The following is a 25,798-nucleotide window of genomic DNA, read 5'->3' as shown; positions in this document are numbered from 1 at the left end:
TCGTGGGTTAATTCCAAACTGACCCAAAGACAAGGAGCATCCTCTGTAAAGTTGACCTTTTGCATTACCTTAACATGGCTTCATCAGAATGCAGTCAGAAGCTGATAGGAGGCAGAACCTTATTGATGACCTGCTAACCAGAGAGAAGCAGCTCAATGCCACCTTCAAGGGAGATATCACAGAACCTGAACCTTCCAGGTATTCAAAACTAGGCAAATTATTTAATCAAACCAACTGAGAGGAAAAGTTAGTAAAGACACTCTTTTCAAATCTCATTAAGCTTTCTCTTTTGCTATGAGTGGGTTCACACATAGGACTACATTTTGACAATTAGAAATTAACATGTTTATAATCAATGTGGTACTTCACTTCAGTTCATTGTAGTAGTTTACTTGTCCCCCTCCTTGTGGCCCCTGTAGCTGGTAGGCATTCGATGACTTTTACATTACATTACATTTATTTAGCTGATGCTTTTAACCAAAGTGACTTACAATAAGTGCATTCAACCATTATGAATACAATCCAAAAATTACAAGAATATTGCAAGTACATCGACTTCATCAAATATGCTGAACTGAGCTTTAAGTGCTAAAACAATAAGAGATAGGAGCTCGTTCCACTATTGTGGAGCCAGGGCTGCAAACCGTTGTGATTTTGTTGAGCGTTGGCTGGGCCCCCCTTGTAGTGAGGGAGTAGCAGAACATAGTGGACGGGCCGGGGGATGATTGTCCACAGAAACCATTGGCGAGCGTGAACCTTTCTCATATGTAGGATTTCTTAAACTACTAAGCCACGCTGCCTCCTCAAATAATCTATCCTCAGATCCTTGACTGGTGCTTTTCTTAGAGCACATTCATATTGAAAAAATATTCTGGGACAGCCAGCTTGTTGCTTAAGTAGTGGAAGAAAATTGTGGAATATTTCTCCACAATCTTTGCCTGTCACTGTCAGTCGGTGTCAGAATGGCCAAACCAAGCATCACCCCATGATGCTTCAGGGTGCATCCTGCTCAGAACATGCCACCTTTCATTGTGTAATTTTCCTCTCTGAGATCTTTTTTTATAATATCTAGCGCTGGTCGCCCAATTAAAAATAATGAATCCTCATTCTCTTGTCTATGTCCTTGACCAGAGAGGTCATAGGCTCTGTTCTCTGCTTTGATGATATGTCACCGGTCACTAACTTTCTGTGAAAGTCTTTGTACATCCGGTGTGACCCATGTGCCGTGACCTCTCTCTGTGCTATCACTTGGAAGGAAGTCTGTCTGTCTGCCATTTTGACAGGGCGCTTAACTTCATAGCTAATTCTTTTTCATGAGGAGATTTGCTCGCTTTGCACTGTTGATCACACATTTGGCACCTCCTGAAATGGACACACACACACTCACACTCATTCATATGGATGTACGTGTGTGTGTGCCTTAATGAACAAGGATGGAAGTAGTGAGTTTACAGTTTATAACTCTCCACTGAGCATTTATTCTACTGCTTGTGGAGCTAATCAAAGGGCTGGATGCCACAGCTTATCAGATGATGAAGGGGATCATCATCTGATGGCATGTCAATGTGACAGCTTTGAAAACCTCAGGCAGCGGGCAGTCATTACTTTGGGTAATGTTTGACCTTGTCTCGCCCAGGTGATGTTTATTTGGACAGGAAGAGGAAATGTCATGTTGTTAACTTCCTCTGGTTTCTCATGTCTGTTTTATAAATGTGTGTTTGTTAGATGGCAGCTCCATGTTGTTTTTACATTGTTGAGGCGTTTATAGAAAAGTCCACTTAGATGTTTTTTTTGCAGAGTAACTGAAATGACAATAGAATGAAACCAGGCATCACTGTCTCATCAGATCAGTAGACTTTATTGATGTCTTGATGTGAGACTGCCGTTCTCTGATATCTTTCACAAGCTTTGGTTTTGGGATTGATCTACTTAGCGGTGCTTTGCACAGGCTTTCATCTTTTTAGAGACCACACACCCAATTACATAAAAGGCTCTGTAAAAAAAATCTCAAATGACATTTGCTAATAAATTTACTTGGCAAACTGTAATCATGTGGCCGTATGGTTTTTAGTTTGCTCAGTGAGACCTAACTTTAATAGTGATATGTGGTGGGTAATTTGGATTTGTGGGTAGGACCCATTCCCACTGTGTGGTCTCTGAGGACAGAATGTGGGAGGGGGTGGATTGGCCATGCTTGGATAATCTAAGCCGCTCTTTTTTTTCTTTTTTTTGTGAGAACTTTGGGTAGAAGAAAAGGCATAGAGGTTACAGAGGAGACTTTAATCTATCCCTGAAACAATACATTCTGAGCATCTCCATTTCAGACTAAGCAAAAGAAGGACATGGCGCCTACATTTGAAGGCTCAGTTCACCCCGTTGCCCCTCAGACCCACCTTTCCTTTATTATTCACTAACCTTTCCTTTGTATTTGATTGCACTGGAAATAGTTGTAATTAGTTAAATCTCGCCTGTCCAAGTCGTTCAGTCAGGATCTGGGTCCTCAGGCCCCGATGGCGGCAGTCTAGTGCAAGAGATGTGCCTGACTGATTTTGGCGCTCCCCACTGACTGGTTAATTGGATCTTCACACACTGGGCACTTGCATGGAGGATGTGGACGGCTGGCACACAGTCTCATAGTAATCAAACATGTCAGAGAGATTAGAGCGAGGGCCTTGTCTCACCTACTCGTCTGATGGTATCAGCCTCAGCTAGACCACATTGTGAATGGTCTCACAATGCTTTACTTACCACTTCAAAAACAGCTTGAATTAGTGACCACACTGAGATGCATGAGTTGGGGTGAGATGAAAGTAAAAAAGCAAGCAAAAGCAAAAGAAAGAGATTAACCAAAAAAGCATTTACTTTTGAATTTGAAAGATCAGGTTTAAATGTACCAATGAAAGACTGAATTATTAGCTGAACTTCAAAACCCCAGCAAAACAGTTTAGTATAGTATGATTATTATTTCCTCGGCTCTTAATGGATTGGATTTCAATGCGTCCTCAATGCGTCCTGGATGCATTCACACCTGTACTTGGAGCTGTCCACCTGTGATCGGATCACCCAAGACTCCAGGTGTTGATTCCAGGTGTAAACAGGGCCTTAGTCACTGATAAGCCTACATGTGGCTCAGGTCACTTATCCTGGGCTTGACCAACAGAGGACTTGCTCCCAGCAGACCTGGTTAAATCTAGCCTCACACAGAGATTCTGAACCCGTCATCACAAGACAGCCACGGGGGAGGGGGCGTCTGAACACAGCTTTAAGCTATTAGCAGAAGAATAGCTTTTAAACCACACAGCGGTGTTTAGCACAGCACAGTACAGTGCAGAGAGCTCTCTGGTCTGTCACTTTGTCAGAGCCAAACCTCCCCAGCAGTCAGCAGTCCTGTGACAGATTAACATGCACTGTTTACACTCTGCACAAGCTAACCTGGTATTTGTAAATCGTTCAAAAAACTTAAAAGACAAAATGAGTAAATAAATATTTTTTTCTGGGATCTAAAGGGTTTTGTTGTCATGAAATGTTCAAAAGAGTACAGTATGGAAAAGGGAACATGCCTGGTACAGATGTGTTTGCTGTTACAGTTGTACAGATGTGCATAGTACTCCTATCCCAACCAGGCATTTTGACTGTGTTTACTTACATAAGTAGAAGTCACTGATGCATGATGAGTGTTTTATACTTGTGTGCTGGAATGGTGATTGACAGACAAAAAGAGCACTTTTACCATCTATTTTCAGTTTTAGTGCAATGTTATTGATACTTAAACAGCTGCTGCTCTGCTTTTGGGTAGGAGTAGCAATTTCATGGTCTCCAAAACAAACTTTTATTTTTTATGATGGTTCTCTTGTTTAAAAAAATGTTTGAACAACAGTCGTGAAACATTTTGGAAAGTAAGTATTGGTCTGATGATGTTTCACAGGTCGACATTGATGGGCCAAGGGGCAGGAGCAAGTCGAGGTGTTGCGGCGAACCCCTGGCTGATCAACGAAACAGAGGAGACCAGAGGGCTGACCTTTGGAGAGATCAAGCAGCAGCAGCAACGAGTTATTGAAGGTAATTACATGATTGAATAAAGGTAAATGAACTGCGCTTTGCGCTTTTCTACCTTAACACACAAAGTGCTTTACAATTTGCCTCTGATTCACCCACTGACACACACACACCGATGGTGCCAGAGCTGCCATACAAGGTGCTGGTCCAAAAATTGGGAGCAATTTGGGGTTCAGTGTCTTGCTCACACACATCGACATTTGGACTGGTGGAGCGAACCCTGCAATTAGTGGACGACCAGCTCGACCTCCTGACGACACCTGCCCCGAATAACAGTCAAGACTGATAAGATTCTCAGATACACTGCTTGTCTCTCTGAAATGAGAGTATGTTCCATTGCGTGATCAAGCAGCCATGTTTGGTTTTGCTTCTTTTTGATAAAATTAGCACCAAGACCAAATATGGGTATAACAACCATCTAAAGCGTTAACAATATCCTGCATCACTGGGATAATATTTGTATATATCTCATATTTGCCCTCATTTGTACTTCTCCAACAAATACAGTATGGCAGTCCCACCATAGACATGTGTAACATCTCTTAATGTGTGTGTGAAATGTATGCACATTACCTTCTGTCTGTCTAGTGCACATAAGAATGCATTTCCAGTAAAACACAGTAAACAAAGGCAGTTGTGTTGGTGAGAAGAGTATTCTAGACACAATGGGATTTGTATTAAAGTAGTATTGGCCATGCTGATGTATGCTAACATATAAAAGGTGATCATCATAATTCAAATCTAGAAAATCTACTGTAAGCCCACGCCTGCTTTTTCCTGTTTCCTGAATGGCTCCGACATGACTTGAACGCCCAGACGTTAGTTCACCTGACTCCTTGTGACACTTCATTGCTATGTCTCCATCACGGCTCTGGTTATTGTCAATTGGGATCAGAGATTCCTGTTAAGACAGTGAAACCAAACCACATGGAGGTTTCTAGTCCCCTGTGGGATTTCTGGTGGAGTTGGGTAATGGTGAGCGTTTGAACCTGCGGTCATAAAAAAATTCCAGTGGTAGAGAGTGTGTCAAACTTGGAAACCTACAGAGGCCAAATCTTTTCTTTTTTTCCTTTTCCTTTCTTTTCTCTACTCGTCTTTTCAGCCTCACTGTTTCTCCTCTCCACCTTGGCCTGCTGCAGTTATAATAACAGGAGTAAGGCTGAGTGGGGTAAAGTACTGAATGACTCACATGTGGCACTGAGCTGAGCTGAGCTGGACCCCAACAGCCTGTCATTTCTATTTCCCAAATAGTTGCCTCATTACATCGCAAGTACTGTAACTGCTCCCTTCTTACAATTGGCTTTTTCAAAGGTTACTTTACTATAACCTGCTAAATTTGACATAGATTCTTGTGCGTACACGTTTATCACATCGATTTCATTGTTGCAATGTAATGTATTTGTCTTGAGTCTTTTTCTCCATATTGCTGTCTGGCATTGCATAACCCTGGTGCTCTTACTGTTTGTCTCTTTCTTTGTTTCATGTTCAAATATTTTATTTTCTTTCCTCTCTCTTCACAGCCCAGGATGCTGGCTTGGATGCACTAGCAGCTGTCATCAGCCGACAGAAGATAATGGGCCAGGAGATTGGCAATGAGCTGGATGAACAGAACGGTAAAATTTCATTTGCATGTGCGTCTGTACGTATTCTTCAAAAAATTTCCAGACACATTACACACGGCAGTGTGAAAGCAATCAGACATACTTGTTCTGCAATGGAACGACTTGCCTCATGTAACTTGCTGGACAGCGATACTCCCTCACGCCACCACAGCACTGACATAGTTAGTACCAAGCACACACACATTAACACACAAGCCACAAACTACCAGATTGTCAGAGCAACTGACCTCACATTCAGGTCACAACCATGTCTACCAAGTTATCCTTTGTCACACATCCCACAGAGCAAAGTGAGCTCTCTGTTCCTGCTACTTAAATACGTTGAAAAAACTGTAAGGGTTTTGTGTTCTGGAATCAGATCTGCTCAGAGCTAATGGTGCTTTTGAGTTATTTCTGGCTAAATGCCTCTCATCAGTGCATAAATAGCTTCCATCACAGGTAGAACGTGCCATACAGAACGAAGTGCATTGCTCCAGCCCGTTTTTTATGCTCAGACAGGCGGTACTTGAGACATGAGACTTTGGGAAGATCATCTGTCAACCGGTGAACAATTAGATCCTTTAATGCATCTCTCTCAGAAGACTACAGCAGTTAATAGGCCGAGGCCTGAGAGTGTTACCTTACAAAGAGGATGTACACATGTATTCCTATCGTTTTTTTAAAATTATTTAGTCATGAGGGCTATCTCTAATGTTTACACTGACAGTGAGCCCAGAGCATGCATTAGTCTGTCAGCTCCACTTCTGACAAACGAAATTTCACAGTTCAGAAACTGCAAGTCGATAAAAGAGGAGAGTGGATAATTTAGCCCACAGCAATAATAAATGAGTGGTGAGGCCGAGTGACACTATGGATGGGGGATTGATGTCATTGTCACAGGTACTTTAGTAGGAGTGGGACTTTTCCTATTTCTAACTCCATGGCTAGCCAACGTAGACTTAAAATACACAGTCTCAGGACTTCAGTAATTAGTGGTCTATTCTGAGTTGTATATTTAGAACAAAACAAGATGATAAAGCCTAAATCTCACCAGAGGGATTGTTATACCTTATAAAACAAAAGAGTCTTAACACCAAGTTAAAATTAGTAGATTTGAGTGCTCTTAATTTTTGTGATAGATCCCTAACAAGCTGTTTATCTGGAGTTGTCTCACACACCTACAGTAAAGGCAGTTATTGTCTGTGTCCACCCTGATGACCATTTTTCAGTTGGGAAAAGAAGGCGTTGTAATATCCTGTCTGAACAGTTGTACCCAAACAAGTCTGGAGGTTGTGTAGCCGAGTGATCTCGGCGTGGAAACAAACGACCTTCCCTTCTGCTGGGAAGGAATGGCAGATGTTTGGTTGACACCGATGGGAGAGGGGAAGAGAAAGAAAGCGAAGCTGATTGTTTTAGCCCGCTCTCCTGTTACCGTATTGAACTAGAGATGGATCATTGCTCTAATGCTCCGACTGCCGTGTTTTTTCTTCTCGTTTTTTCAGCTTGATGTCATTGTTTCCAATAATATGAACCTGAATGGGTGATGGGAGAGCTGTAACTGAGAATTACACCACTGCTGTTCCACTGCAAGTAAGCGAGAAGGCAAATGATTTTGGCCCTGGAAACAATGGCTTGTCACAACTCCGGTGTTTCGACCCCACATGACTCTTAAATATACATTTGATGGGAACTCAACTCTTCATTTCAGTAATGGCCAAAAATATCTATGCCACCTGTGGGTATTGTAATGGTCTCCATGTGTTGAAATCCAAACCGTTCAAATTTGTAGAAGCCCGCATAGTTTTTTTTTTTTTTTTTTTTTTTTAAAGGAAAGCATGTCTTGGTATTATGATATATATATATATATACACACACACACACACACACACACTGCCTATTGTTTATCACGAAATATATTCATGGTGCATGCAGTGTAACTGGTCCCTGTGTTCATGCAGATGGTTGATGAAGTGTAGAAATAGAATCAGTGGAGCAGTCCAAGCTCCTCACAGCCTCTCCTGGAACTCTCTCCACAATTTACGGCCAAGCTTGGGGTTCATAAGACCCGCTGACACCAGGCAATGATTCACAGGGCCTACAGGGCTCTGGCCTACCACAACTTTTCTTTACCTACCTGTGTCTCTTTCCTTTGTGAGACCTTTGCTGCCCCTCCATCTCTCATCACTCCCTGTTCTCCTTTGCCTCTTTTCAACAGTCCTGTATTTTATAACCTCTGTCCCATGTCTTCCCTCTCTATGTGTCTCGTCTGTATCCTCTCATAATGAGTTATGGGAGATATCTTAGTTCCTTAGTGTTTGAGAGGGTGGAGAATAGGGATATGTCATGCCTGTAGATGTAACTGCAGAAATTGACCATTATGTGTTTCAAAAGTATGTGTAGCAGACTAACTGAAAAGTCTGGCAGAAAGCTACAAGCATGTGCATTTGTACAGACCTGGAAAGCGACGCCCCTAAACAGAAGTGATATATCAGTCATGTTTTTGGAGTCTGTTGGGCAACAGACCATTAGGTTGCTTCCCGTCTTCTTCGTCAGTGTTTAACTATACATGGTGTCAGTAGAACAGTATGATCATTGTCCTTTCTGTCGTGTGTGTGTTGTTAGCTCTGCTCTGTCAGTGTTGTTTTACCTGCGATTTATCGCAAAAAAAATTGGCAATTTTCAACTTTTTCCCATTTCTACAGGGCATACCAAGTTTCAGTGTAGTAGTACGGTTGCTATGGCAGTTGTATTTGTTACAAAATAAAATTGTGTGAGACATAATTCAAGTGTGTTTATGAAGAGGTTGTCGCAGCTGTCTTCGGTAGTTAATCCAGTATGCCAGGAATGTAGCTTTTGTATCCTTAAATTTTATATCTTTGTTATTATAGCAGTAACACAGATTCAAACTACGTTTAAAGTGTGGCTTGTCCTTATACTGTTTTTCTTAATATAGACATTGAGTCTCAATTAATAATTTTTTTCTACATTACAAAAACAACAATTACTGTAATGGTTTTCCTCTAGACTCTAGAATTACTTGGATTATTGCATGAGCTTTGTAGGTGCTGCATTTCTTACTTGTATTAAATGTCAAAATGGACAATGTGAAAAGTAAGGGGATAGTTTAATGTTTTCGGAGAGAGGCAAGGAAAATGGATTTAAGTTATAAAGCAGGGGAATGGCAAGGTTCCTTGTTGATCTTGACAGTTGGCGCGTAACCTTGGCGTCCGACTGTCTTGTAGGGTTCCTTTTCCCCCTGATCACTGTACTGTAGCGGTGTTTTCCTATAAATAGATTAAGCTCTTTGTAGTTTGGCTGCTCAAGTCTAGCTCATGACCCAAGTGCAGTGGAGGTTGCAGTCATTTCCTTTTCGGGAAACAAATCCGGCTGAGGTCAGCAAGGAAGATGACCCTTTTTCAGAGGTTTAGAGACGAACCCAAAGCCCCCAGTTACTCTCCTCTCTGTCTGAACTGGATCAGAATGGACTGAAATGTAGAAATGAGTAAGCAGACAGATTACCTCAATTTCAGTCTATGCTTTATGGCGCATAACATTAACCCACTGTATACTGAAGATTTTCCCATCTTACTTGCCAGTCATAACAAAAGGGAGAAATTCAACCATTATTGTTAGTGTATTAAAATTAGTTAAATGATATGCTGTCATTAAGTTTTTTTCCCCCCATATTTTTGACATGAAGTTACCAGAGATTAGTGTATGTTCATTTCCAAATGAAATGTTGCAGAAAATAGTCCAACTGAAATGGCTTGCATCAGCAGTAGTCTCCTTTCCCACCGAGAAAGATCAACATTAATTTCACTTTATTGGTGTTGATATTTCTCAGACTGTGGCCTGGAACAGTGACATCAGTCCATGTCAGTGTCTTGTACTTGTGAGTGACAGACAGTGGCTAGCTCGTTAAAATTGCTCAAGAGTTCGAGGCTTTCTCATTTGTCATGATTGTCATTTTTTAGGGACTTCTTCTGAATTGGATTTGACTAGTGGTGAGATATTGCAGCTATGACATATGCCATGTACTGTAAAAGCTCCCCTCTACAGTTGGTGTGAAAAAAGCAGACATAGGGACACAATAACACACACAAAAAAAGGACAAATCCATTTTCAGGTGTATCTCTGTGCTTACGGCCTCATCAAGATCAGCCCTCTTATACTTGCTAGACCAATCGAATGAATGATGAGTTAATCTATTTTCCACCACCTCTCAGCTGATGTTTGAAGTTCAACAGGAGTTTCCAGCTAAACTAAATCTGCTGCTCAGAGTTCACCACACATAAACCATTCAAATGAATCAAGTCACTGCCATTTGTTCCGTATATTTGTCTCCATCTCCAGACCTGATTTTGAATAGACCCCAGACCTCTGACTGCTCTAGCAGATGTGTTCTCACATTAACTATCACAACCATGGCCTCTCCATGTCTCCTGTCTCTTCCTTTCCCTCTCTTTGATAATAATTATTTGGGCTTTTTGATATTGCAAGGCAACTCATATCTTGACCGAGAACACCGCAATGATACCGCAGCGTGTACAGTAGATCCGGCACTGGAGAGAAACAGACCCTCATTTGGATTGAGACCTTCTGGAACAAATTTTAGATGGATGCAAGAGATATTTTCTTTTAGGCACTGCAACAGGTCCGGCCACATGTGCAACTCTCGTTTTGCCTGAAACCAAGATAAGAAAAAATAAATGTCTTGTTTGCATGACTTGGTCCAGGTTGAATCTTGTGTTGTCTCGTTACAAGCCTTTGCTTATTTAACGAACTTTGCCTTTCACTCAGTCATGTACCTTTCACTATTATCCAGAGTAATTAATTAAATAAGTAGCACAGAGTGAACTTGTACCATAAGTAGACAAAACACTATAAATACTGAACAGGATATAAATATTATTACTATTATTGCTACTCTCCTCTTTTGAATGCTGTCATATAAATCCTGAATTCTTTATTCACAGTAAATGCAGTCAATTCTTCACTTCAAAGACAAGGTAGATGTTGTTTTGAGAAAATTATATAAATATACGGATGTATGGATTTCTTATCACTTTTTGGTACATAGGAGTGTAATGCAGTAACAGTTCTGCAACTATAGGTTATAGCTGCAAAATGGCTTTAATGCAAGCTATTTTACATTTGTCAGTTGCAACATAACACTTTTTGCTGTTGCATATTAAAAGTGGTGATTGTCAGAGGATACGTGCATACATATAGCAAAGTTGTGTCATCTTAAAGCATCTATGAAGACTTTCTCATTGTTTTACCAGTCTTGGTCTAATACCTCTATGTAACCAACATAAGCCAAGGAAACGATTGGCTGAATTTATATTGAATTCAAAGTGATTGCCACTGCCCTTGCACTGACAATTTGAGCCTCTGTTCCAAAAAAAATAAGTACAGCGCTGTTACTTCAATAAGCCAAATATTTCTGGCTACTTTTGTAATTGTGATTTCAGATTTTGTGTGGTTTTGCATTATTTTGTACCCATTTAGGGATTTAATGTGTCATTCATGGACCCCTTAAACAGAACACATGACTGTTGCAGTGACCTTTTGGTAATGGGAGTGTTTTTAAAGCACTTTGTCACCCAGCCTGGTTATTCTTAAGGTATAAGTGTGTTACTTTCCAAGTGTCCTCTCTGTTAGCAAGCCAGCCGCTAAAGGAACAGAAAAGGATTTGCTCCTATGATGGACTTCTGGCTAATAATTAGATCACTGATTTTGCGTCAGCAGAGCATGTATAAGGCCAGAGTTGGACAGCACTAATGACTTCCAAATAAACAGTAGAGTGAGAGGAGAGAGGCGATTACTGCTGCAGCACGGTGACATCAGCAGCTGCCCCAGAGAACACAGCCCCCTGCTCACTTGTGCTTTTAGAAACAACTCGGTGAGCAAATAAACCGTACTAATGATGGCACTCGGCAGAAAGTCAGTGTGGTTAGAGTTGTAGATTGATTTATTGTTTGTTTGATTCGCTCCGTTTGAAAGTGAGGCTGGTAGTAGTGAGTAGTGTTTTCCAGACGGCATGGAAATGCAGAGAGTCATGATGTGATGTTCAAAAGAGTGTTGTCGTCAGAGGAATGTCAAGTTTTCAATGAGCCGCGGAAGAGAGCATCATTTTGTGTGACCACCAGACTGGCTGACTGACGTTTGACTTTGTGAATTATTGAGAACTATGAATGATGGAGGGATAACCCACCCACACTAGAATATTCTTTGGTCTAATTTTTCACAAGAAAATGGCTGTTCTCGAAATGCCCTTTTTTCCCCTTTACTTTAATCCTACAGTTTAGATATTTAGGCCAAATCTCTCTGAGTGTATGTGTATTATTATGACAAGTGGGGCCGCAAAAAGGGTTATATGCATTGTTTCTTTTTTTTTTTTTCAATCAAATCCCCGTTAACAAGCAAAGAAAAATATGATATGAACATTTATTTGATGCTGTCTTCTTTTTCATCTATCATGCCAAAGACTGTGTCCAGGTTTAGTGAATTTTCTATTCTGTATAATCTCTGTGTAGGGCACATTTTTAAAATTTTATTTTATCTTTTAATAAGCCCATATTTCGCCCCTTTCTGGGGACCTATTCACTGATATCAATATTATAAAACCGTCAGTTTGATTCTCATTGATTTTCTGACTAGGTAAAGGGCAACAGTAGATTAAGTTACCAATTTGTGACTCCTACAGATTTGAAATACGTCTGGGGTGTTGCCAGATAAAACAGCATGTATATTTCAGACAGTAATGTAAAGTAATGCATAAAGTAGAGTTTTAATCATGTTATTTTATATTTAATCAACTCTACCCCAGATTCCCTGCAACCTACAGTCACTACAGACTTACTGACATTAGTCTCATAGAGTAAACAGTTTTATATTTATACTTGTTGAAGACTAAAGCTGTTTTAGAAGGTTTAAATAAAGATTCCCAAAAGACACTGATGGCAGTGGACGTGTGATGGAATGACAAAAGATGGCCAAATGAAGATGCACCACAAGTCACCAGGCCAAACTCCTGTGCCACGCATCCTAACCAGGGTAATCAATCTCGAGTCCTTGTGTCCTTATTTCTCTATCTATCCATCCCGGCATCCATCTCTGTCTGAGGCCTGTTGATGTCACACTGATAGAGTTGTGGAGAAGAGGGGGCTAACAATGACATGAGGGACTTGGGTCACATCAACCACCGCCAAGTGATGAATAATCCAGTTTAGGCACAGCAAGGAAATTAACATTTTTGGACACTAAAGAAAAACATCTGAAGACATTTCATCAATCACGCCTTCTTTTGTTTCCCTCAGTGGATTGATGCCCCCTTTTATCACTCAGAAAGTGCGGGTTCAGATTTGGTTTTCTTCACTCTCTCTAAATGCGACCTGTTGTACCTTTTTAATAGTGTTTTTATGCCCCTGGATGGTTTTATGTGTCTTTTACTTGGTACTTTCGGATTGATGTCAGAAAAGTGTGCAGAACTGATTCTTAAGTGATTTCACTGGCTTCCATTGTGTAGAATTTCTTCATGGTCATGTAATGGCGCCATAATCAGTGACTGATCTGAATGTCAACGTCTTTGGGAGTCTGTGGTGGATTGAATGAAAAAATACATGCACAAAAAACAAGTTGTCTGAATGTTTCCGTATGTGGTTTTTCTGACTGAGTGGCTCAGTGCCAATAGCTTATTTTCCTTCGCACACTCACTTCTTATTTAAGAGAAATGTTATTCAGTGACAATGGAGAGAAAGTAGTCATACCTGGCATTGATTATTAAGGTAACTCCATATGTTATAAGCTTTAGGACTCAGTTGCTGCTTGTGTAAATAATTTCACAGCCAAAGGAGTTGCACAAGATATTGCACATATTCTCTGTTGCCTATATCCTAGAGAAAGCTTGTATGGCATGTTTTCCCAGGAAATATTTACAATGCAATTACAAGACCTCTGTCTCAATCAAGACAACATAACAACATAAGTTATTGAAGATAGATTTCAGGCTGTACTAAAAACTACAGTAAGTACAGTAAGTGATTGTACTGCTTTAAAAGTCTTGTGTGTGTTTTTTCAGTCAAAGATTTGTCTCTCAACAAAAAAGAGAATAAGAAGAAGAATGATAATTATTTCCTCATTCTTATGTCCTTTATTTTTAATAGATGTAGGTGGCTTTCGTCCTTGGAGGTTTCCCTCCTTCGTGCTTTCTGCCCTACAAGCTGCGAGCTTTGTTTGCCGGATCGTGGCTTTGATGAATCTCGATCCATCTGGAACAAATGTGTGCTGGTGACAGTCGTTGGCAGGAAAGGCCCCACATTAAACAGCCAGTGGCAGAAATTCTTCGACTACAGGAAGAGACGACTGATGTGAGGCAGCAGTAGAGTAGAGTGATGGTGGAGTTGCCGGTACGACTTTCAGGCCTGATTTAACAACAGTCTGAGAATGGGGCAGAGCTGCAGTAGTCACAGCTACTGTGGTTACATGTGTGTGAGTCGGGGGTTCAAATCTCACTCATCAATGTTACAATAAAACAAATATTTAATGTTACTAGGGTTAGTAATTCCATACTGCTGTGAACTGTGGACTCTCTCAATGAAGACTGAAATCACAACAGAACATTTTCAGTGAAAGTGACGTGAAGGAATGATAAAGGATCACTAGCTTTGGTACCAGTTTTGTGCCCAAACAACTTCTGTGTCATACTATTGATGCAGAGCACAGTGGAATGTGGTCCATGTGATTGCGTTTGGGAATAATGCACCAAAGTTTATCGCAATTTCATGGACCACGGTGACTCATTTCTGGATGTTTCTCTGTACTGTTGTGTAAGGGATATTATAGGGCATTAAAACCTATCCAGCCTACAGCCCAATGGCTCAAATGATACTGACTCTGCATGTTTGTGGGAGCTGATGTTTCTTGGGGTGTTTTTAGCTTGAAATGGCTAAGGAGAAATCTCTCATTTGAGTCTGTTCAACTCAAGTGTTGCCTGTTTAGCACAACATTGGTGCCAACATACCCCTCTAACAAACAATGAAGAATGCAGTTTATGCTGACTTTTTTTTTTTTCAGCAAATAAATTGGTCAAACAAACAGCAGTAGGCAGGTTTGCTGTGTGCAATTTTAAAAATGCTTATGGCGTCTAAAAAAGGCACAGGATGAGAGTTTGATTTGACAAAAAGAGAGAAAGGCAGCATTACTTTGTGCGCTTCTATCATGAAAGTAAGAAGAGAAAAATGAATAATATCGAGCTGCAGCTGTAGAAGATGCAGCCAGTATGACAAAACTCAGACAGCAGTCTCAAGAATATAGTTTTCAGTTTCCATTCGGGACTAAAATCGGGCTGAATCTGAACAGTGTCTGCCCGGCTTAAGATGACAAGTCTGTTGCCTGATGATTTTGTCTTAATTTTTGGGATATCGACAACGTCTGCATGCTGAGATGTTTAAGCATGTGGCTAGCTCTATGGTATTAAAGGTATCAACGGAGGTGAGAGATTTGTGAGACTGCCTTTAAATCCTGAAATTCTCTCATGGTCTTACCTTCACACTCTTTCTCTCATGCACACACTCTTTATATAATAGAGGCAGGCACCTAGTGAAGCCCAGTATACAGTATGATGCAGGAGTGAGGTGTGGTCAGTCCTGCTCAGCTCATCTGCAGACCCGGATCACATCCAGATGTCCACCAGCAGGCCTGTGTAGAGACTGGGCGAGGTTGTTTCCCTTCCACTCCCTACTCCATCCATCCTCCACAACACGCACAGCCACCATGCTGGCAGTCGCAAGGTTTTTCACAAACTATCAATTGTGCATTATCCCTGAAAGCGCACACACTAATAAGGAAGGAGAAAAAAAATCTAGGGAGGTATGATTTCACCGGTTCTTTCCCACCACCATCTTTAAAGCAGAGGATGACACAACACTTGGAAACAAACACTTATTGGGCTGTGTGTGTTCTTTGAAGGGTTTGGTCTCATTACCATGTCTTTGAGTAATCCGTCTTTTTAATACTGTCTTAGTGGACATTAAAGGGGGTTTAGCTGGCATTATGGGTTTTACTGTCATGCTAATACTGTGACCACATATTCTTCAATCTGTACAATCTATTACATTATTCTTTTATCTAATATATTAACCATCAACACATCAGCTTTTGGACTGGGTCATAAACATCTTAGCTTCAATAATTATTTTACTTAATATACTTATTATTTTACGATTCATTTAGCTGTGGCTTTAGTTCATAAATGGAGGATGCCTGCTCTTTTTGCCATGGTGGAAGTGTGACATGCACTGTGGCCAGACACTTGTGTGCTCATTCACTCACTCATTTAGGGATGCTGAGTAGGGGTGCAGCCTCATCTTATTGTCTGCCTCACTGTACTGAACCAATTGGAGGGGACTTTTCTTTGCCAATACAGCGTTTTACTTGACCCTTCACTTTACTTTTTACTTGGCTACAATCACCCTCAATTTGTGTAGCACACAAAGATGTTGAATATCACTTCATTCAGCCGCTCCTGCTTTCTTCTGTCATTATCTTTACCATACCACACACTTGGGTTGGGCAAAGAAGCAAATATTTACAATATATACATCACATCTATATTGGAAATGCAAATGAAGGCATATTGTTAGTATTGCAATGATTTTAATGGTTTATATTGACATTTATTAGGCCATTCATTTGCTTTAAAGCATAGATGGAAGGAAGCCAGTACAATGAGGTACTGCAGACCACCAAGACATTTATGACCAGTACCGGCATTACAGTAAACTGGATTTGTAGTTATAAAACAAAAAGAAATATCTGACACAAGTTCATACATGTGCTCCTCCATTTTAGCAGTACATTATTAGCTTAATAATGTGAAATGAAAGAATGTTACTGCCCTTTGAATTGGCTGACGTGTCTAAATCAATGTGTTTTGATGAGAAGAAATCTTTTTTTAAAGCAAGTTAAGAGCACTTGCATAAATATCAAGATATTGTTTATCATTCAAAAGATTTAAAAACATTTTATAATATATATTTATATATTCACACCCAGAAGCAGCCTGGCTCAAATACAGAATCACCTGCAAACACCATCAAGCTGGTGTGCACCTTAAATTTTAGTTCTGCAGCTTCTCCACAATAAAATGATTAACGTTCCATACAGATGTAGTCAGTGGAATCACACTTTTACATAACTTGTTACTACTATCCTCATAATCCAATCAGAATCATTTGGGAAATCCTACGGTATTACTAGTATTAGTATAGTACAGTATCAAGATACTAAAAGACAATACTCACCCCAGCCACAACTTCCCACAGACGTACCTGCTGCCGTACCAACAGCCTACAGAGCATCTTCCTTCCTCATGCTGTGAGGTTCCTCAGTTCATCCTCTGCACTCCACCATAATTAATAGGTTTTGTTTTGATGTGTGTAGCATGAAAGGACTACGCCTTGCATTTTGTTGTACAACCCTGTGTTGTATAATGATAAATAAATGAACCTTGAACCTTGTAAAAGAGATATAGGGAGAACTACTTTACCATTGGCCATCACTGTGTAACACTGAATGTGTGGAAATTCATCAATCATATAAAGAATATGATGAAAACATTACCTCACTGGATTACCTGCTCTAAATGAGGATGTTATGATTTGACAGTAGTTTGTTTGCACAGCTAAGCCACTGCTATGTCTTTTTTTGGGGGGGGGATTACCTAGTTCTTGTGGTATGTGTACAATTTAACGGCAAACTAATGTTGATACTGTGCTGTAATTTTTCCCTGGAGAGCTTTTGCGGGCAGATTGTCCAGGGGAAGCACATTAGCCGTATGTGTTGGTGGTATTGGTGGTTGGGAACCTCTGCAATTTCAGCTGCCAGTTCCTTTGGCTCTGGACAAAGGATTCCCTGCCATTTAATGGTACCTTACACTGACTCAGGCTTGGCCCGGCAGGTTCCTTTTGGCTAACGCAAGTGACAGCGGGAACAAATCTCCTCCTCTGTTTATTTAATTGCTAACCGCTCCGGTTTGGAGGCCACGTTCAAAGTGCCGACGAGCCGAGAGCTGCCTCGCGCTCCCCTCAGCCTCGGGGTAGCATGGGTCATCCCACATAATGAGTGGAAGGACTTACTTTACTTTTTCTAAGTCTGCCTCAACCAAAAGCCAGCACGTGGTTCCCATTTGAGCACAGGGGGAAGATTGCACCTTCATCTGCTGGGCATTTTTATGTGTTTATGTGTGTGTGCAAGTGCACATATATACATCTGTTCTTTAGCAGCCTGCACTCAGTGTGTGTGTGTGTGTGTGTGTGTGTGTGTGTGTGTGTGTGTCTGTGTGCACACAGATGAGTGCGTATGTTTGAGAGTGTAAGTGCCTTGTCTGAGTGTGAGATCATTGTGTTTGTACTGAAAGTCTTCGCCACATGTCCAGCACATGTTGTCAGGTTGTGACTGGCACACAGGCCATATTTATATCTGCTTGAGGAGCTCAGAGGCCACTGGCCAGCCTGAGATGGGATAGAGTTGGAGGTAGACATCAATGCAGGACCTCACACGCACGCAGACACAAACACACTGACACACACACACAGAGTGCGGTAGAGAGCAGGGTGGGCTATCTCACAGATGCACTGAGCAAAGACAGCGAGGCAAGGGAGTCTGAGACTTTTTGCTGTGAGTGAGGGGGCGAGATGGAGGGGAGAAAAACAAGGGTTGAGAGACTTGGAATGAAATGATGAGAGCGAAAATGAAAGTGGGATTAGATGCAAAGAGAGATTATTCTCTCAATGAAGAACTTGGCCAATTAAACTCACTCATGAGGAAGTCCGTTAAAACTTTTATCAAAGCTATTGCAAAGAAAGCAATGGACAAAGGAAGATTTTTTTTTTTAGATTATTTTTAAAAGCGAGGGTATGATAATATATTCATAGGTCCCTTTTCAAGACCCAGGTAACAAAGTGCTCATACTCGAGGGGACTCTGTCGATGGTGTGATGAGAGAGACTCCAGTCAACAGCTTGTGTATTCTGGGTTTACCTACATACATGCATTTCTGTGTGTTTATTCGCCACAAGTGTCTTTGTGAAAACTGTTCACTAAACTTGTATGTATTTAGTGTTTTTACTAGTACTATGTGCACAATGCATAACTGTAGACATAACATATACTGTATATTGTTATTGCATTAGAGGGGTATTTGACAGAAGGAGATTTAAGCAATAGCTTCAAAGTGATGCTGTACGTTATCTGTCCCATCAGAGACTGTTACATGTCTTTAATCATGCTGCAAAAATGTGTCACTGATATGTCACGTATCTAGAACAAAACCTTTCAAGTGGGAAAAGCTTTATGCCCCATCCATTTCATCTGTTATCTGATGACCCTGCATGCGTGCAATCAGACACAATCTACTGGCCAAACTAAGGATGAGAATCCCCCCTTAGACAAAAGATGAAAAACAGTTTCAAAAGCTAGTTTTGCCTCACAGTTTAAAAAAGAGGCCCTTTATTGGCCTCCTATTTTTCTGTAAAATGTGTGATGACTGTTTTATGTGTTGTGAGCACTGCACAGATCTGTGCCGCTTGAACAAACAAGTGCCCCTAAAACAAAAGGCTTTTGATCTGTTATCTAATCATTCTCATCTGTTTCACTCTTGGTTTAATACCGGCCTTTCGCTTTGTTTTTGTTTTGTTAGAGACATGTTTTAATGTGGGCATAGACCTGCACTGTCCACACTAAAGACGATGAACACACACGGAAAGGAAATATTAAACATTTGTAAGAATCTGTCAAAAATGTGTACGGTGTTCTCTGTCTCTTTTGGTGCCAGTAGCCTAAGAACACACAACACATTTTTAACAGTAATTCAGAAAAATACAGTACACATACATAAGGATGGTTTGCAAGAGATCGGTTTTTATACCTAATATAATTCATTTCTAATGATTAGGAAAATGATAATAAAAGCTGTTGCTTTAGTTAAACATTTGAGTCTTTCACTTTCATGGACTTTTAAATGTAATTAAAATGGGAAGGAAAATCTAGAGCCATCTGTCTCTGCTTCCTCATGCAGCCCACACATGAACCCACTAGTGGGCAGTAGAGGCAGTGGCGGCACACCAGTTGAGGTCGACAGTGAATCTCTGGGTGTTTACACCTACCAAATGGAATGATGATGATGAGTGATTCATGGCTGTGTGCTCTCTCTTCCGTGGGATGGATGTGTTATGGTGGTGGAATGATCCAAGTTTATTGCGGATGAAGAGGGAGTCACAGGATCTCACATGGGATTTGTTAATTTGTTTAATTCCTCCTCCGAGGTTTCTTCTTCTTCTCCTCCAGTAATCAGCGCCTCCTCCTTTTCGCCCATCAGCTGGAGGAGCTGGGTAATTACATGACAGCTGTAGGTGCAGCTGTTTGAATGGCTGCAGCTTGTAGTGCACTGTCAGCCTTCATATTTACAGTATGATGACGAGACTTGTACTGTAGTCTTGGTGTGTGTCATTCATTCATGGGTCTTGGTGTCTCTGTTTGAGAGAGTGCAGCTACTAGTACTCACATCTTCACACTGATGTGTGTGTGTGTGTGTGTGTGTGTGTGTGTGTGTGTGTGCAACTGTGCGTATGCATGTGGTTTTAACTGTGTCTAACTGTCTGTGCATCCAGCCATGTTTTACAGTGCATGTAGCCCACAGTGGAGCATGTGGTCTTGTTGCGTCATGTTTTTGCTGTTTGCTTAGTGCCCTGCACCACTCGTAGCTGTCCCCAAGCTATGTGGGAGGCTGTTTCCTCTCAGGATGGGAAGTTGTTTCAGCCGCACCGTTGACCAAACATTTGTTCTGGCCTCCATGAGTAGAGCGCAGTTACGCTAAATCCACCACATACTCACTAAGGTTTTTAGCAATTATGTGCATCTCATGTGCCACCCTGGTATGCCAAGTGTACCTACCTCTGTCGTTGTCAATTTCAAATTCAAATATGTGTTGTTGGCATCAGTGTACTGATACTATACTATACGATACAATGGTCAAGTGAAAGGTTAAGTAAAGGTTGTGTTATGTGCGTATGTAATGCAAAGCCCTCAGCAGTTAGTTCAGTTTTTATTCATCAATGTCTGACGTTGGCTTCTATCCTCATGTGGGCACATTGTGCAAAGAAGGGAAGTAGCACTGTTTGGTTTGCCCCTCTCCTGCATTTGTTACATTTTGGGAATCACCTTACACCGTATTGGGAGGAGAGTGTCACTGGCCAGTGAATTTCCAGCATCTGTCCCCGGTGTGATCAGTGGACCAGAAATGTCCTGCCACTGCCTCTGTGCATGGTGCACCTGACTTTGCACCCTGTTTCACTTATCTACAAATTATGTGCTTCCTCCCATTTTCCACCGCTCTGCATTTCTCTCTCACACACTTGCAGTATAAGAATAATTGTCACTGATAGCCTTCTTTGCCAAAAAAGGAAAAGGCATTTGAAATTTGCTCATTCAAACTCAAGCATGCAAACTCTGCATTGAGAGAGAATTAGATTTATTCTTCAAAACAAACTCTTTTTTTAGAAAATGTGTCACCCCTTCAACTCCTACCTGAAAGGGTAAAATAACTCACATCCTGTACATAACCCACACTACATGCAACATTAGGTGACATTCCTGGAGAGGGTCGAGGGCTGGAGGGGTGTGTTGGGCCATTCTGTTCTTGTTTTGTTGCTCACTCTGTGCTTTGTGATGTGAAAACTGAAGACTGATTGATAAGTAGTCAACTTCACGGACACTGTATATTGTGATGTTTAGTTATTTGAACTATGTTTGTCCGTTTTAAAGAAGTAAACATGCTTATCTGAATGTCATCTGTGATGATGATGAAACTCTTCCAATAAAAAAAATATTTGAAACAAACTCACACGTTTCTGTCAGCTGCAAAAGTTGACAATCTTGTCAGACCTCGCCTTGCCACGTCTGAATGTGATGATAATCAAAGACACCATAACTTGAATTTTGTTTGTATGTAAGTATGCTTCAGGAGGCTCTATAAACCGCTGCTATTAATAGACTCCTGTTTCAGAAGTGCTTCTCATTCGGACTTTGAACTTAAGATCCATATTGAAAGAGTTCTCAAAATGACGCTCATGCACAGTGCATGATCCAAAGTAAAGTCCACTGACAGCCACAAGCCCAGATTTGATCCCACCTTATCTGAGAATTTTCCAGGCTCAACAACAACTCTGATGTTTCATGTTCCGCATCCCCACTGATCTTCAGCAGATAAATACCAGCTGGCCCTGAACTGACTTTTCCACAATAAATCTCTATCAGGAGTGATATAGCTCTGTATTTCTTACTGCTCCCATTCTCCCTGTGAGAAGCACTGTGGGTTGATACTGTGGAGATGACTCCTCTTCAGTCTGGGACACATGTTTGTCGGAAGCGTGTCACATCCGGGAAGTGTAAGTGTGTGTTTGTGTGTGTGCTTCGGGGTGTGCCTGTCTGTATAGCGCTCATAGACCAGTGCGTATACATGTGTGATTGTGTCAGCGTCTGTGCATGTTAGCATATGAGTCTCCATGCGTGTGAGTGCATTATGAGTGAAACAGGGTCTGGCATGAAGATCAAAGTCCCTCCATAACTCCTCAGTCAGTCGGCCAGCCAGCGTATTGCCAGGAAGCTCCACTCACCACGGGGGATGTTGAGTTATTAGATTCAGATCATTTCAATTAGAACACAGTTGTTCAGTTAGTGAGAAATTCACAGCCTGTCTCTCTCTCTGACTTTTTTCATGACATTGTTTACAACTTGGTCATAATTGAGAAAGCTAATATGTAATGTTATTGAAAAACACAAGTAGATGCTTTAGTACAAACAGCAGTAAAAGTTTTAGATCATTGCCATGTTCAAGAAACGATCATCAGAAATCATCTGTGTTATTGTGGTCATGCCACTTCCAACGCTGCTTTGTAGACAGTGGAGTGAAAACGATCTTTTATTCATAATCTGTGTCATTAATAGTGTCATTGGCAACCAGCTTAAGTTATCTTGTAGTAAATCAAAAGCATGCAACCCCTAAATAACCCATAACTGTCATTGTGTCATTGTATAATCATTCAATTTACTATATATCGAGTAAAACAGTTCATTTGCATTTATAATGGCTGTGGAAATCTACTGGTTTGATTTAGGGAATCCCTGCTGAAGGTAATATTTATTGTAATTACTACTAGAATTTGTATTTGCAATCAGAAAATCAGTCTGTGTTTAAATGGCCTGTTGAAAAAGTAAGTCTTTTCCTATCACGCGCATGGCTAAAATGACTTTTTATAGAATTTGTATTCTTATTGATGTATAGAGTTATCATATAATAGGCAGCACACCAACAAGATGTAGATAAACCGGTAACTGGCACTTGACTGTTCTCATGTCCTACAATATGAATCTCATCCAATCAAACCTATTCCGTTTCATTATACATTCATTTTGTATTAGTTCCTAGCTTCTCAATATGTCACCCCCTCCTGGGTGTCCTTGCTAATGAAGTGTGAGTAGTGTGGTAGTGATGAAGTGTAACAGCGGCTGGTTTGGAGGTGCCGTGCCAGTGACAGGGTGGTCCCTGCCTCACGCTGCTGCTGCTGCTGGCACCCTCATGCTCATCATGCACACATTGTTCGGTGGCACCTGGCCATAAGAGGGGTGATGGTGGAAAGCCTGGTAATGATCAGACTTCTCCTCATCGCTGTTGGTCTTTGCACTGTGTTTTTAGATTTTTAAACCCTTGTTTTAATTCATCCTAAAATGACATGTCCGATCACTTGTGTATTAATTGTATGTAATACACTGGTAACTTCAATTCATGTTCCTTCTGTTCAGCGGATGATTCTGGTGATTCGGCCGCCCCACACAGAAGTAGTTTTATTCAGTCTGAAAAGCGGATAAACCCGCAGAAGTTCTCCTCATTGCTCCCCTTTTTCAAGGCTTTGTTTTTATTTATCTGTGGATGACATTATGGGTTTGATCTAAATTAATTGTGCACATTATGTTGATGGTTTCCAGCTGTCTTGAACAGAATTGCTAAAACCTATTATGGTCAGCACATGCCCAGCAGTCTTAACAACATCTCTTATTCTGCTGATGAGGTTCTGTTTTTTATTCAGCTGGTATCGTAGGATGACAGCATGACTCATTTGTTTTTTTGTTTATGTGCACAGTGCTGATCATTTCCAGTCTGTGCAGACTCAAACTACCAAGGTTGTTTAAAAAAGCTTGAGTGGTATTCTAGTCATGCAATGCTTCTGAAAAGGCCTAGATTTCCTCTGTTCAAGGATAGATTGAGTTATTCTGTCTGAGCCCAGCGATGCGTTGGAGCATATTAAGATGGGCAACTTTAGAAGGAATATAGAAATAAATATCTGAAGAATGAATGAAGAAAGAATGTCAAATGTCAATATAATGTCAATAAGATCCCATTGTTTCTGTGCAACATAGCTTGCTAGCAGAAATGTGACGTGATAGAAGCATCATGTCAGGCTGCACAGGGGTAACGTTATCATCATAACATGCCTTATCAACACAGTAATTCAGGGGTGCACACACTTTTTCAGCATGTGAGCTACTTATAAAATGACCAAGTCAAAATGATCTACCTACTATAGAAATGCAAAACATATATTTATTTACAAATATATTGAGTATTCTTTATATGTACAATATATGTTGGTGTACCTTGCATAACTGCATGAACCCATATTGTACAATATAACTCTGTACATTTTTTGTCATTACCTTACTCTGATGACATGCACTGAATGGAATCAGCCAGGGATGCATTTTGCCGCACTTGGCGCGCTTGTACTTGCATGAGTGGTGACCCATGTGTCAGAAAAGATCAGATGTCAGACTGGCTGCCCTGTATGTCAATCAAGTGACAAATTTCATAGTGAGGATGGATGATAGGCTGACATCTATTTTTTCAATGCCATGCGATCTACCCACACTACCTTTGCGATCGACCGGTAGATCGCGATCGACGTATTGGGCACCCCTGCAGTAACTTTAGAAAACAGGCTTAAGATGGCAATAGCATGACATTGAAATCTGTAGGAAATGACACTGCTGAGCTTTGGTCTCTCGAATGTTTTAGAGCCATTTTTGAATCCCTGTCAATCTTGTCCCGCATTGTATTACAATATCATACTGTATGTATCTGCATGCATACATTTATGTGTGTTTGGGAGAAACCCAATGTACTCCTTCCATTCCCATAATTCACATGGACCTTGTCTTTGGAGTCTAGCAAGTACAAACCCAATGGTCTGTACGTGCTAAAACTGAACTAGGTGTTCCTCAATTTATGTGCTTTTCTTTGAAGAGTGTTCTTTCAAATGGAGGTTCAACTTTGCGAAATTCATTCATCAGCTTTTCATTCTTTTTGGTGTCTGTCATGTGCGATGATGGATCTTGGGATAAACGTAGCAAGGTTATAGAGGTGAAACTGTCCGTGGACACACAGCCGGTTTCAGTTTCAAATTGGCGCACAAATGGTTAGGATTAAGGCTGGAAATGTGGAGGACACATATGTCATGGTAGTCAAAGTGATATGTTTATACCCCTTAAAGTCCTCTTCATATTCAGTTTTGATTTTTTTCTGTAATTGGTCAATTTTTGTGATGGAAACAAAGTCCTCACATCAGGATTGTATGATACACAGTTTGTTCTGTCTTCACATTGTGTGACAAGACTTCACTCTACAGTGAAGTGGCTGAAGTTCATCCAGTTGTATATATGCATTTTTACCATAGTCATTGGGAGAACTTCATTCTGATTCATCGTTGAGTGTGCAGGCTCCGATGTAACAGCATCAATACTGTTTGAAATTAATATTCAGAGGTGGAAGGCTACTTCTTTCAGCTGTTCAGGCTACACTTCTCCTGCTGGAGTAGTAAAGTTACATTTATTCCAAGGTTGACAACAACAGTGCCAACACAAAGTTTTCATTGAAAGACCGTGTTGCCCCACAATATGAATAAACAATACTATGTTTTGATCATTGGCAAGTGTGGCCATGGCATGAGCTGCATAAAGCAAGACATTTATCATCACTCAGCTAGCCACTACCCTAGAGGGAGAAAATGTCTAATGATGCAATAAAGG

The 25,798-nt window shown here is 40.8% G+C and overlaps 1 protein-coding gene across 1 annotated transcript in view; it reads left to right on the top strand.

The window, feature by feature from the left end:
- Positions 1 to 25,798, top strand: part of stx8 (syntaxin 8) — a 42,526-nt gene that overhangs the window by 1,410 nt on the left and 15,318 nt on the right. Inside the window, exons 4-6 of the mRNA XM_070923274.1 lie at positions 88 to 198; positions 3,926 to 4,059; positions 5,577 to 5,669. Of these exons, the coding sequence (XP_070779375.1) occupies positions 88 to 198; positions 3,926 to 4,059; positions 5,577 to 5,669 (338 nt within the window). The remainder of the gene's footprint in view (positions 1 to 87; positions 199 to 3,925; positions 4,060 to 5,576; positions 5,670 to 25,798) is intronic.

This window comes from Enoplosus armatus, chromosome 2 (genome assembly GCF_043641665.1).
Source record: "Enoplosus armatus isolate fEnoArm2 chromosome 2, fEnoArm2.hap1, whole genome shotgun sequence".
Lineage (NCBI taxonomy): Eukaryota > Metazoa > Chordata > Actinopteri > Centrarchiformes > Enoplosidae > Enoplosus > Enoplosus armatus.
Note: the sequence above shows the minus strand (reverse complement) of the source record. Positions and strands in the feature narration are given on the sequence as shown.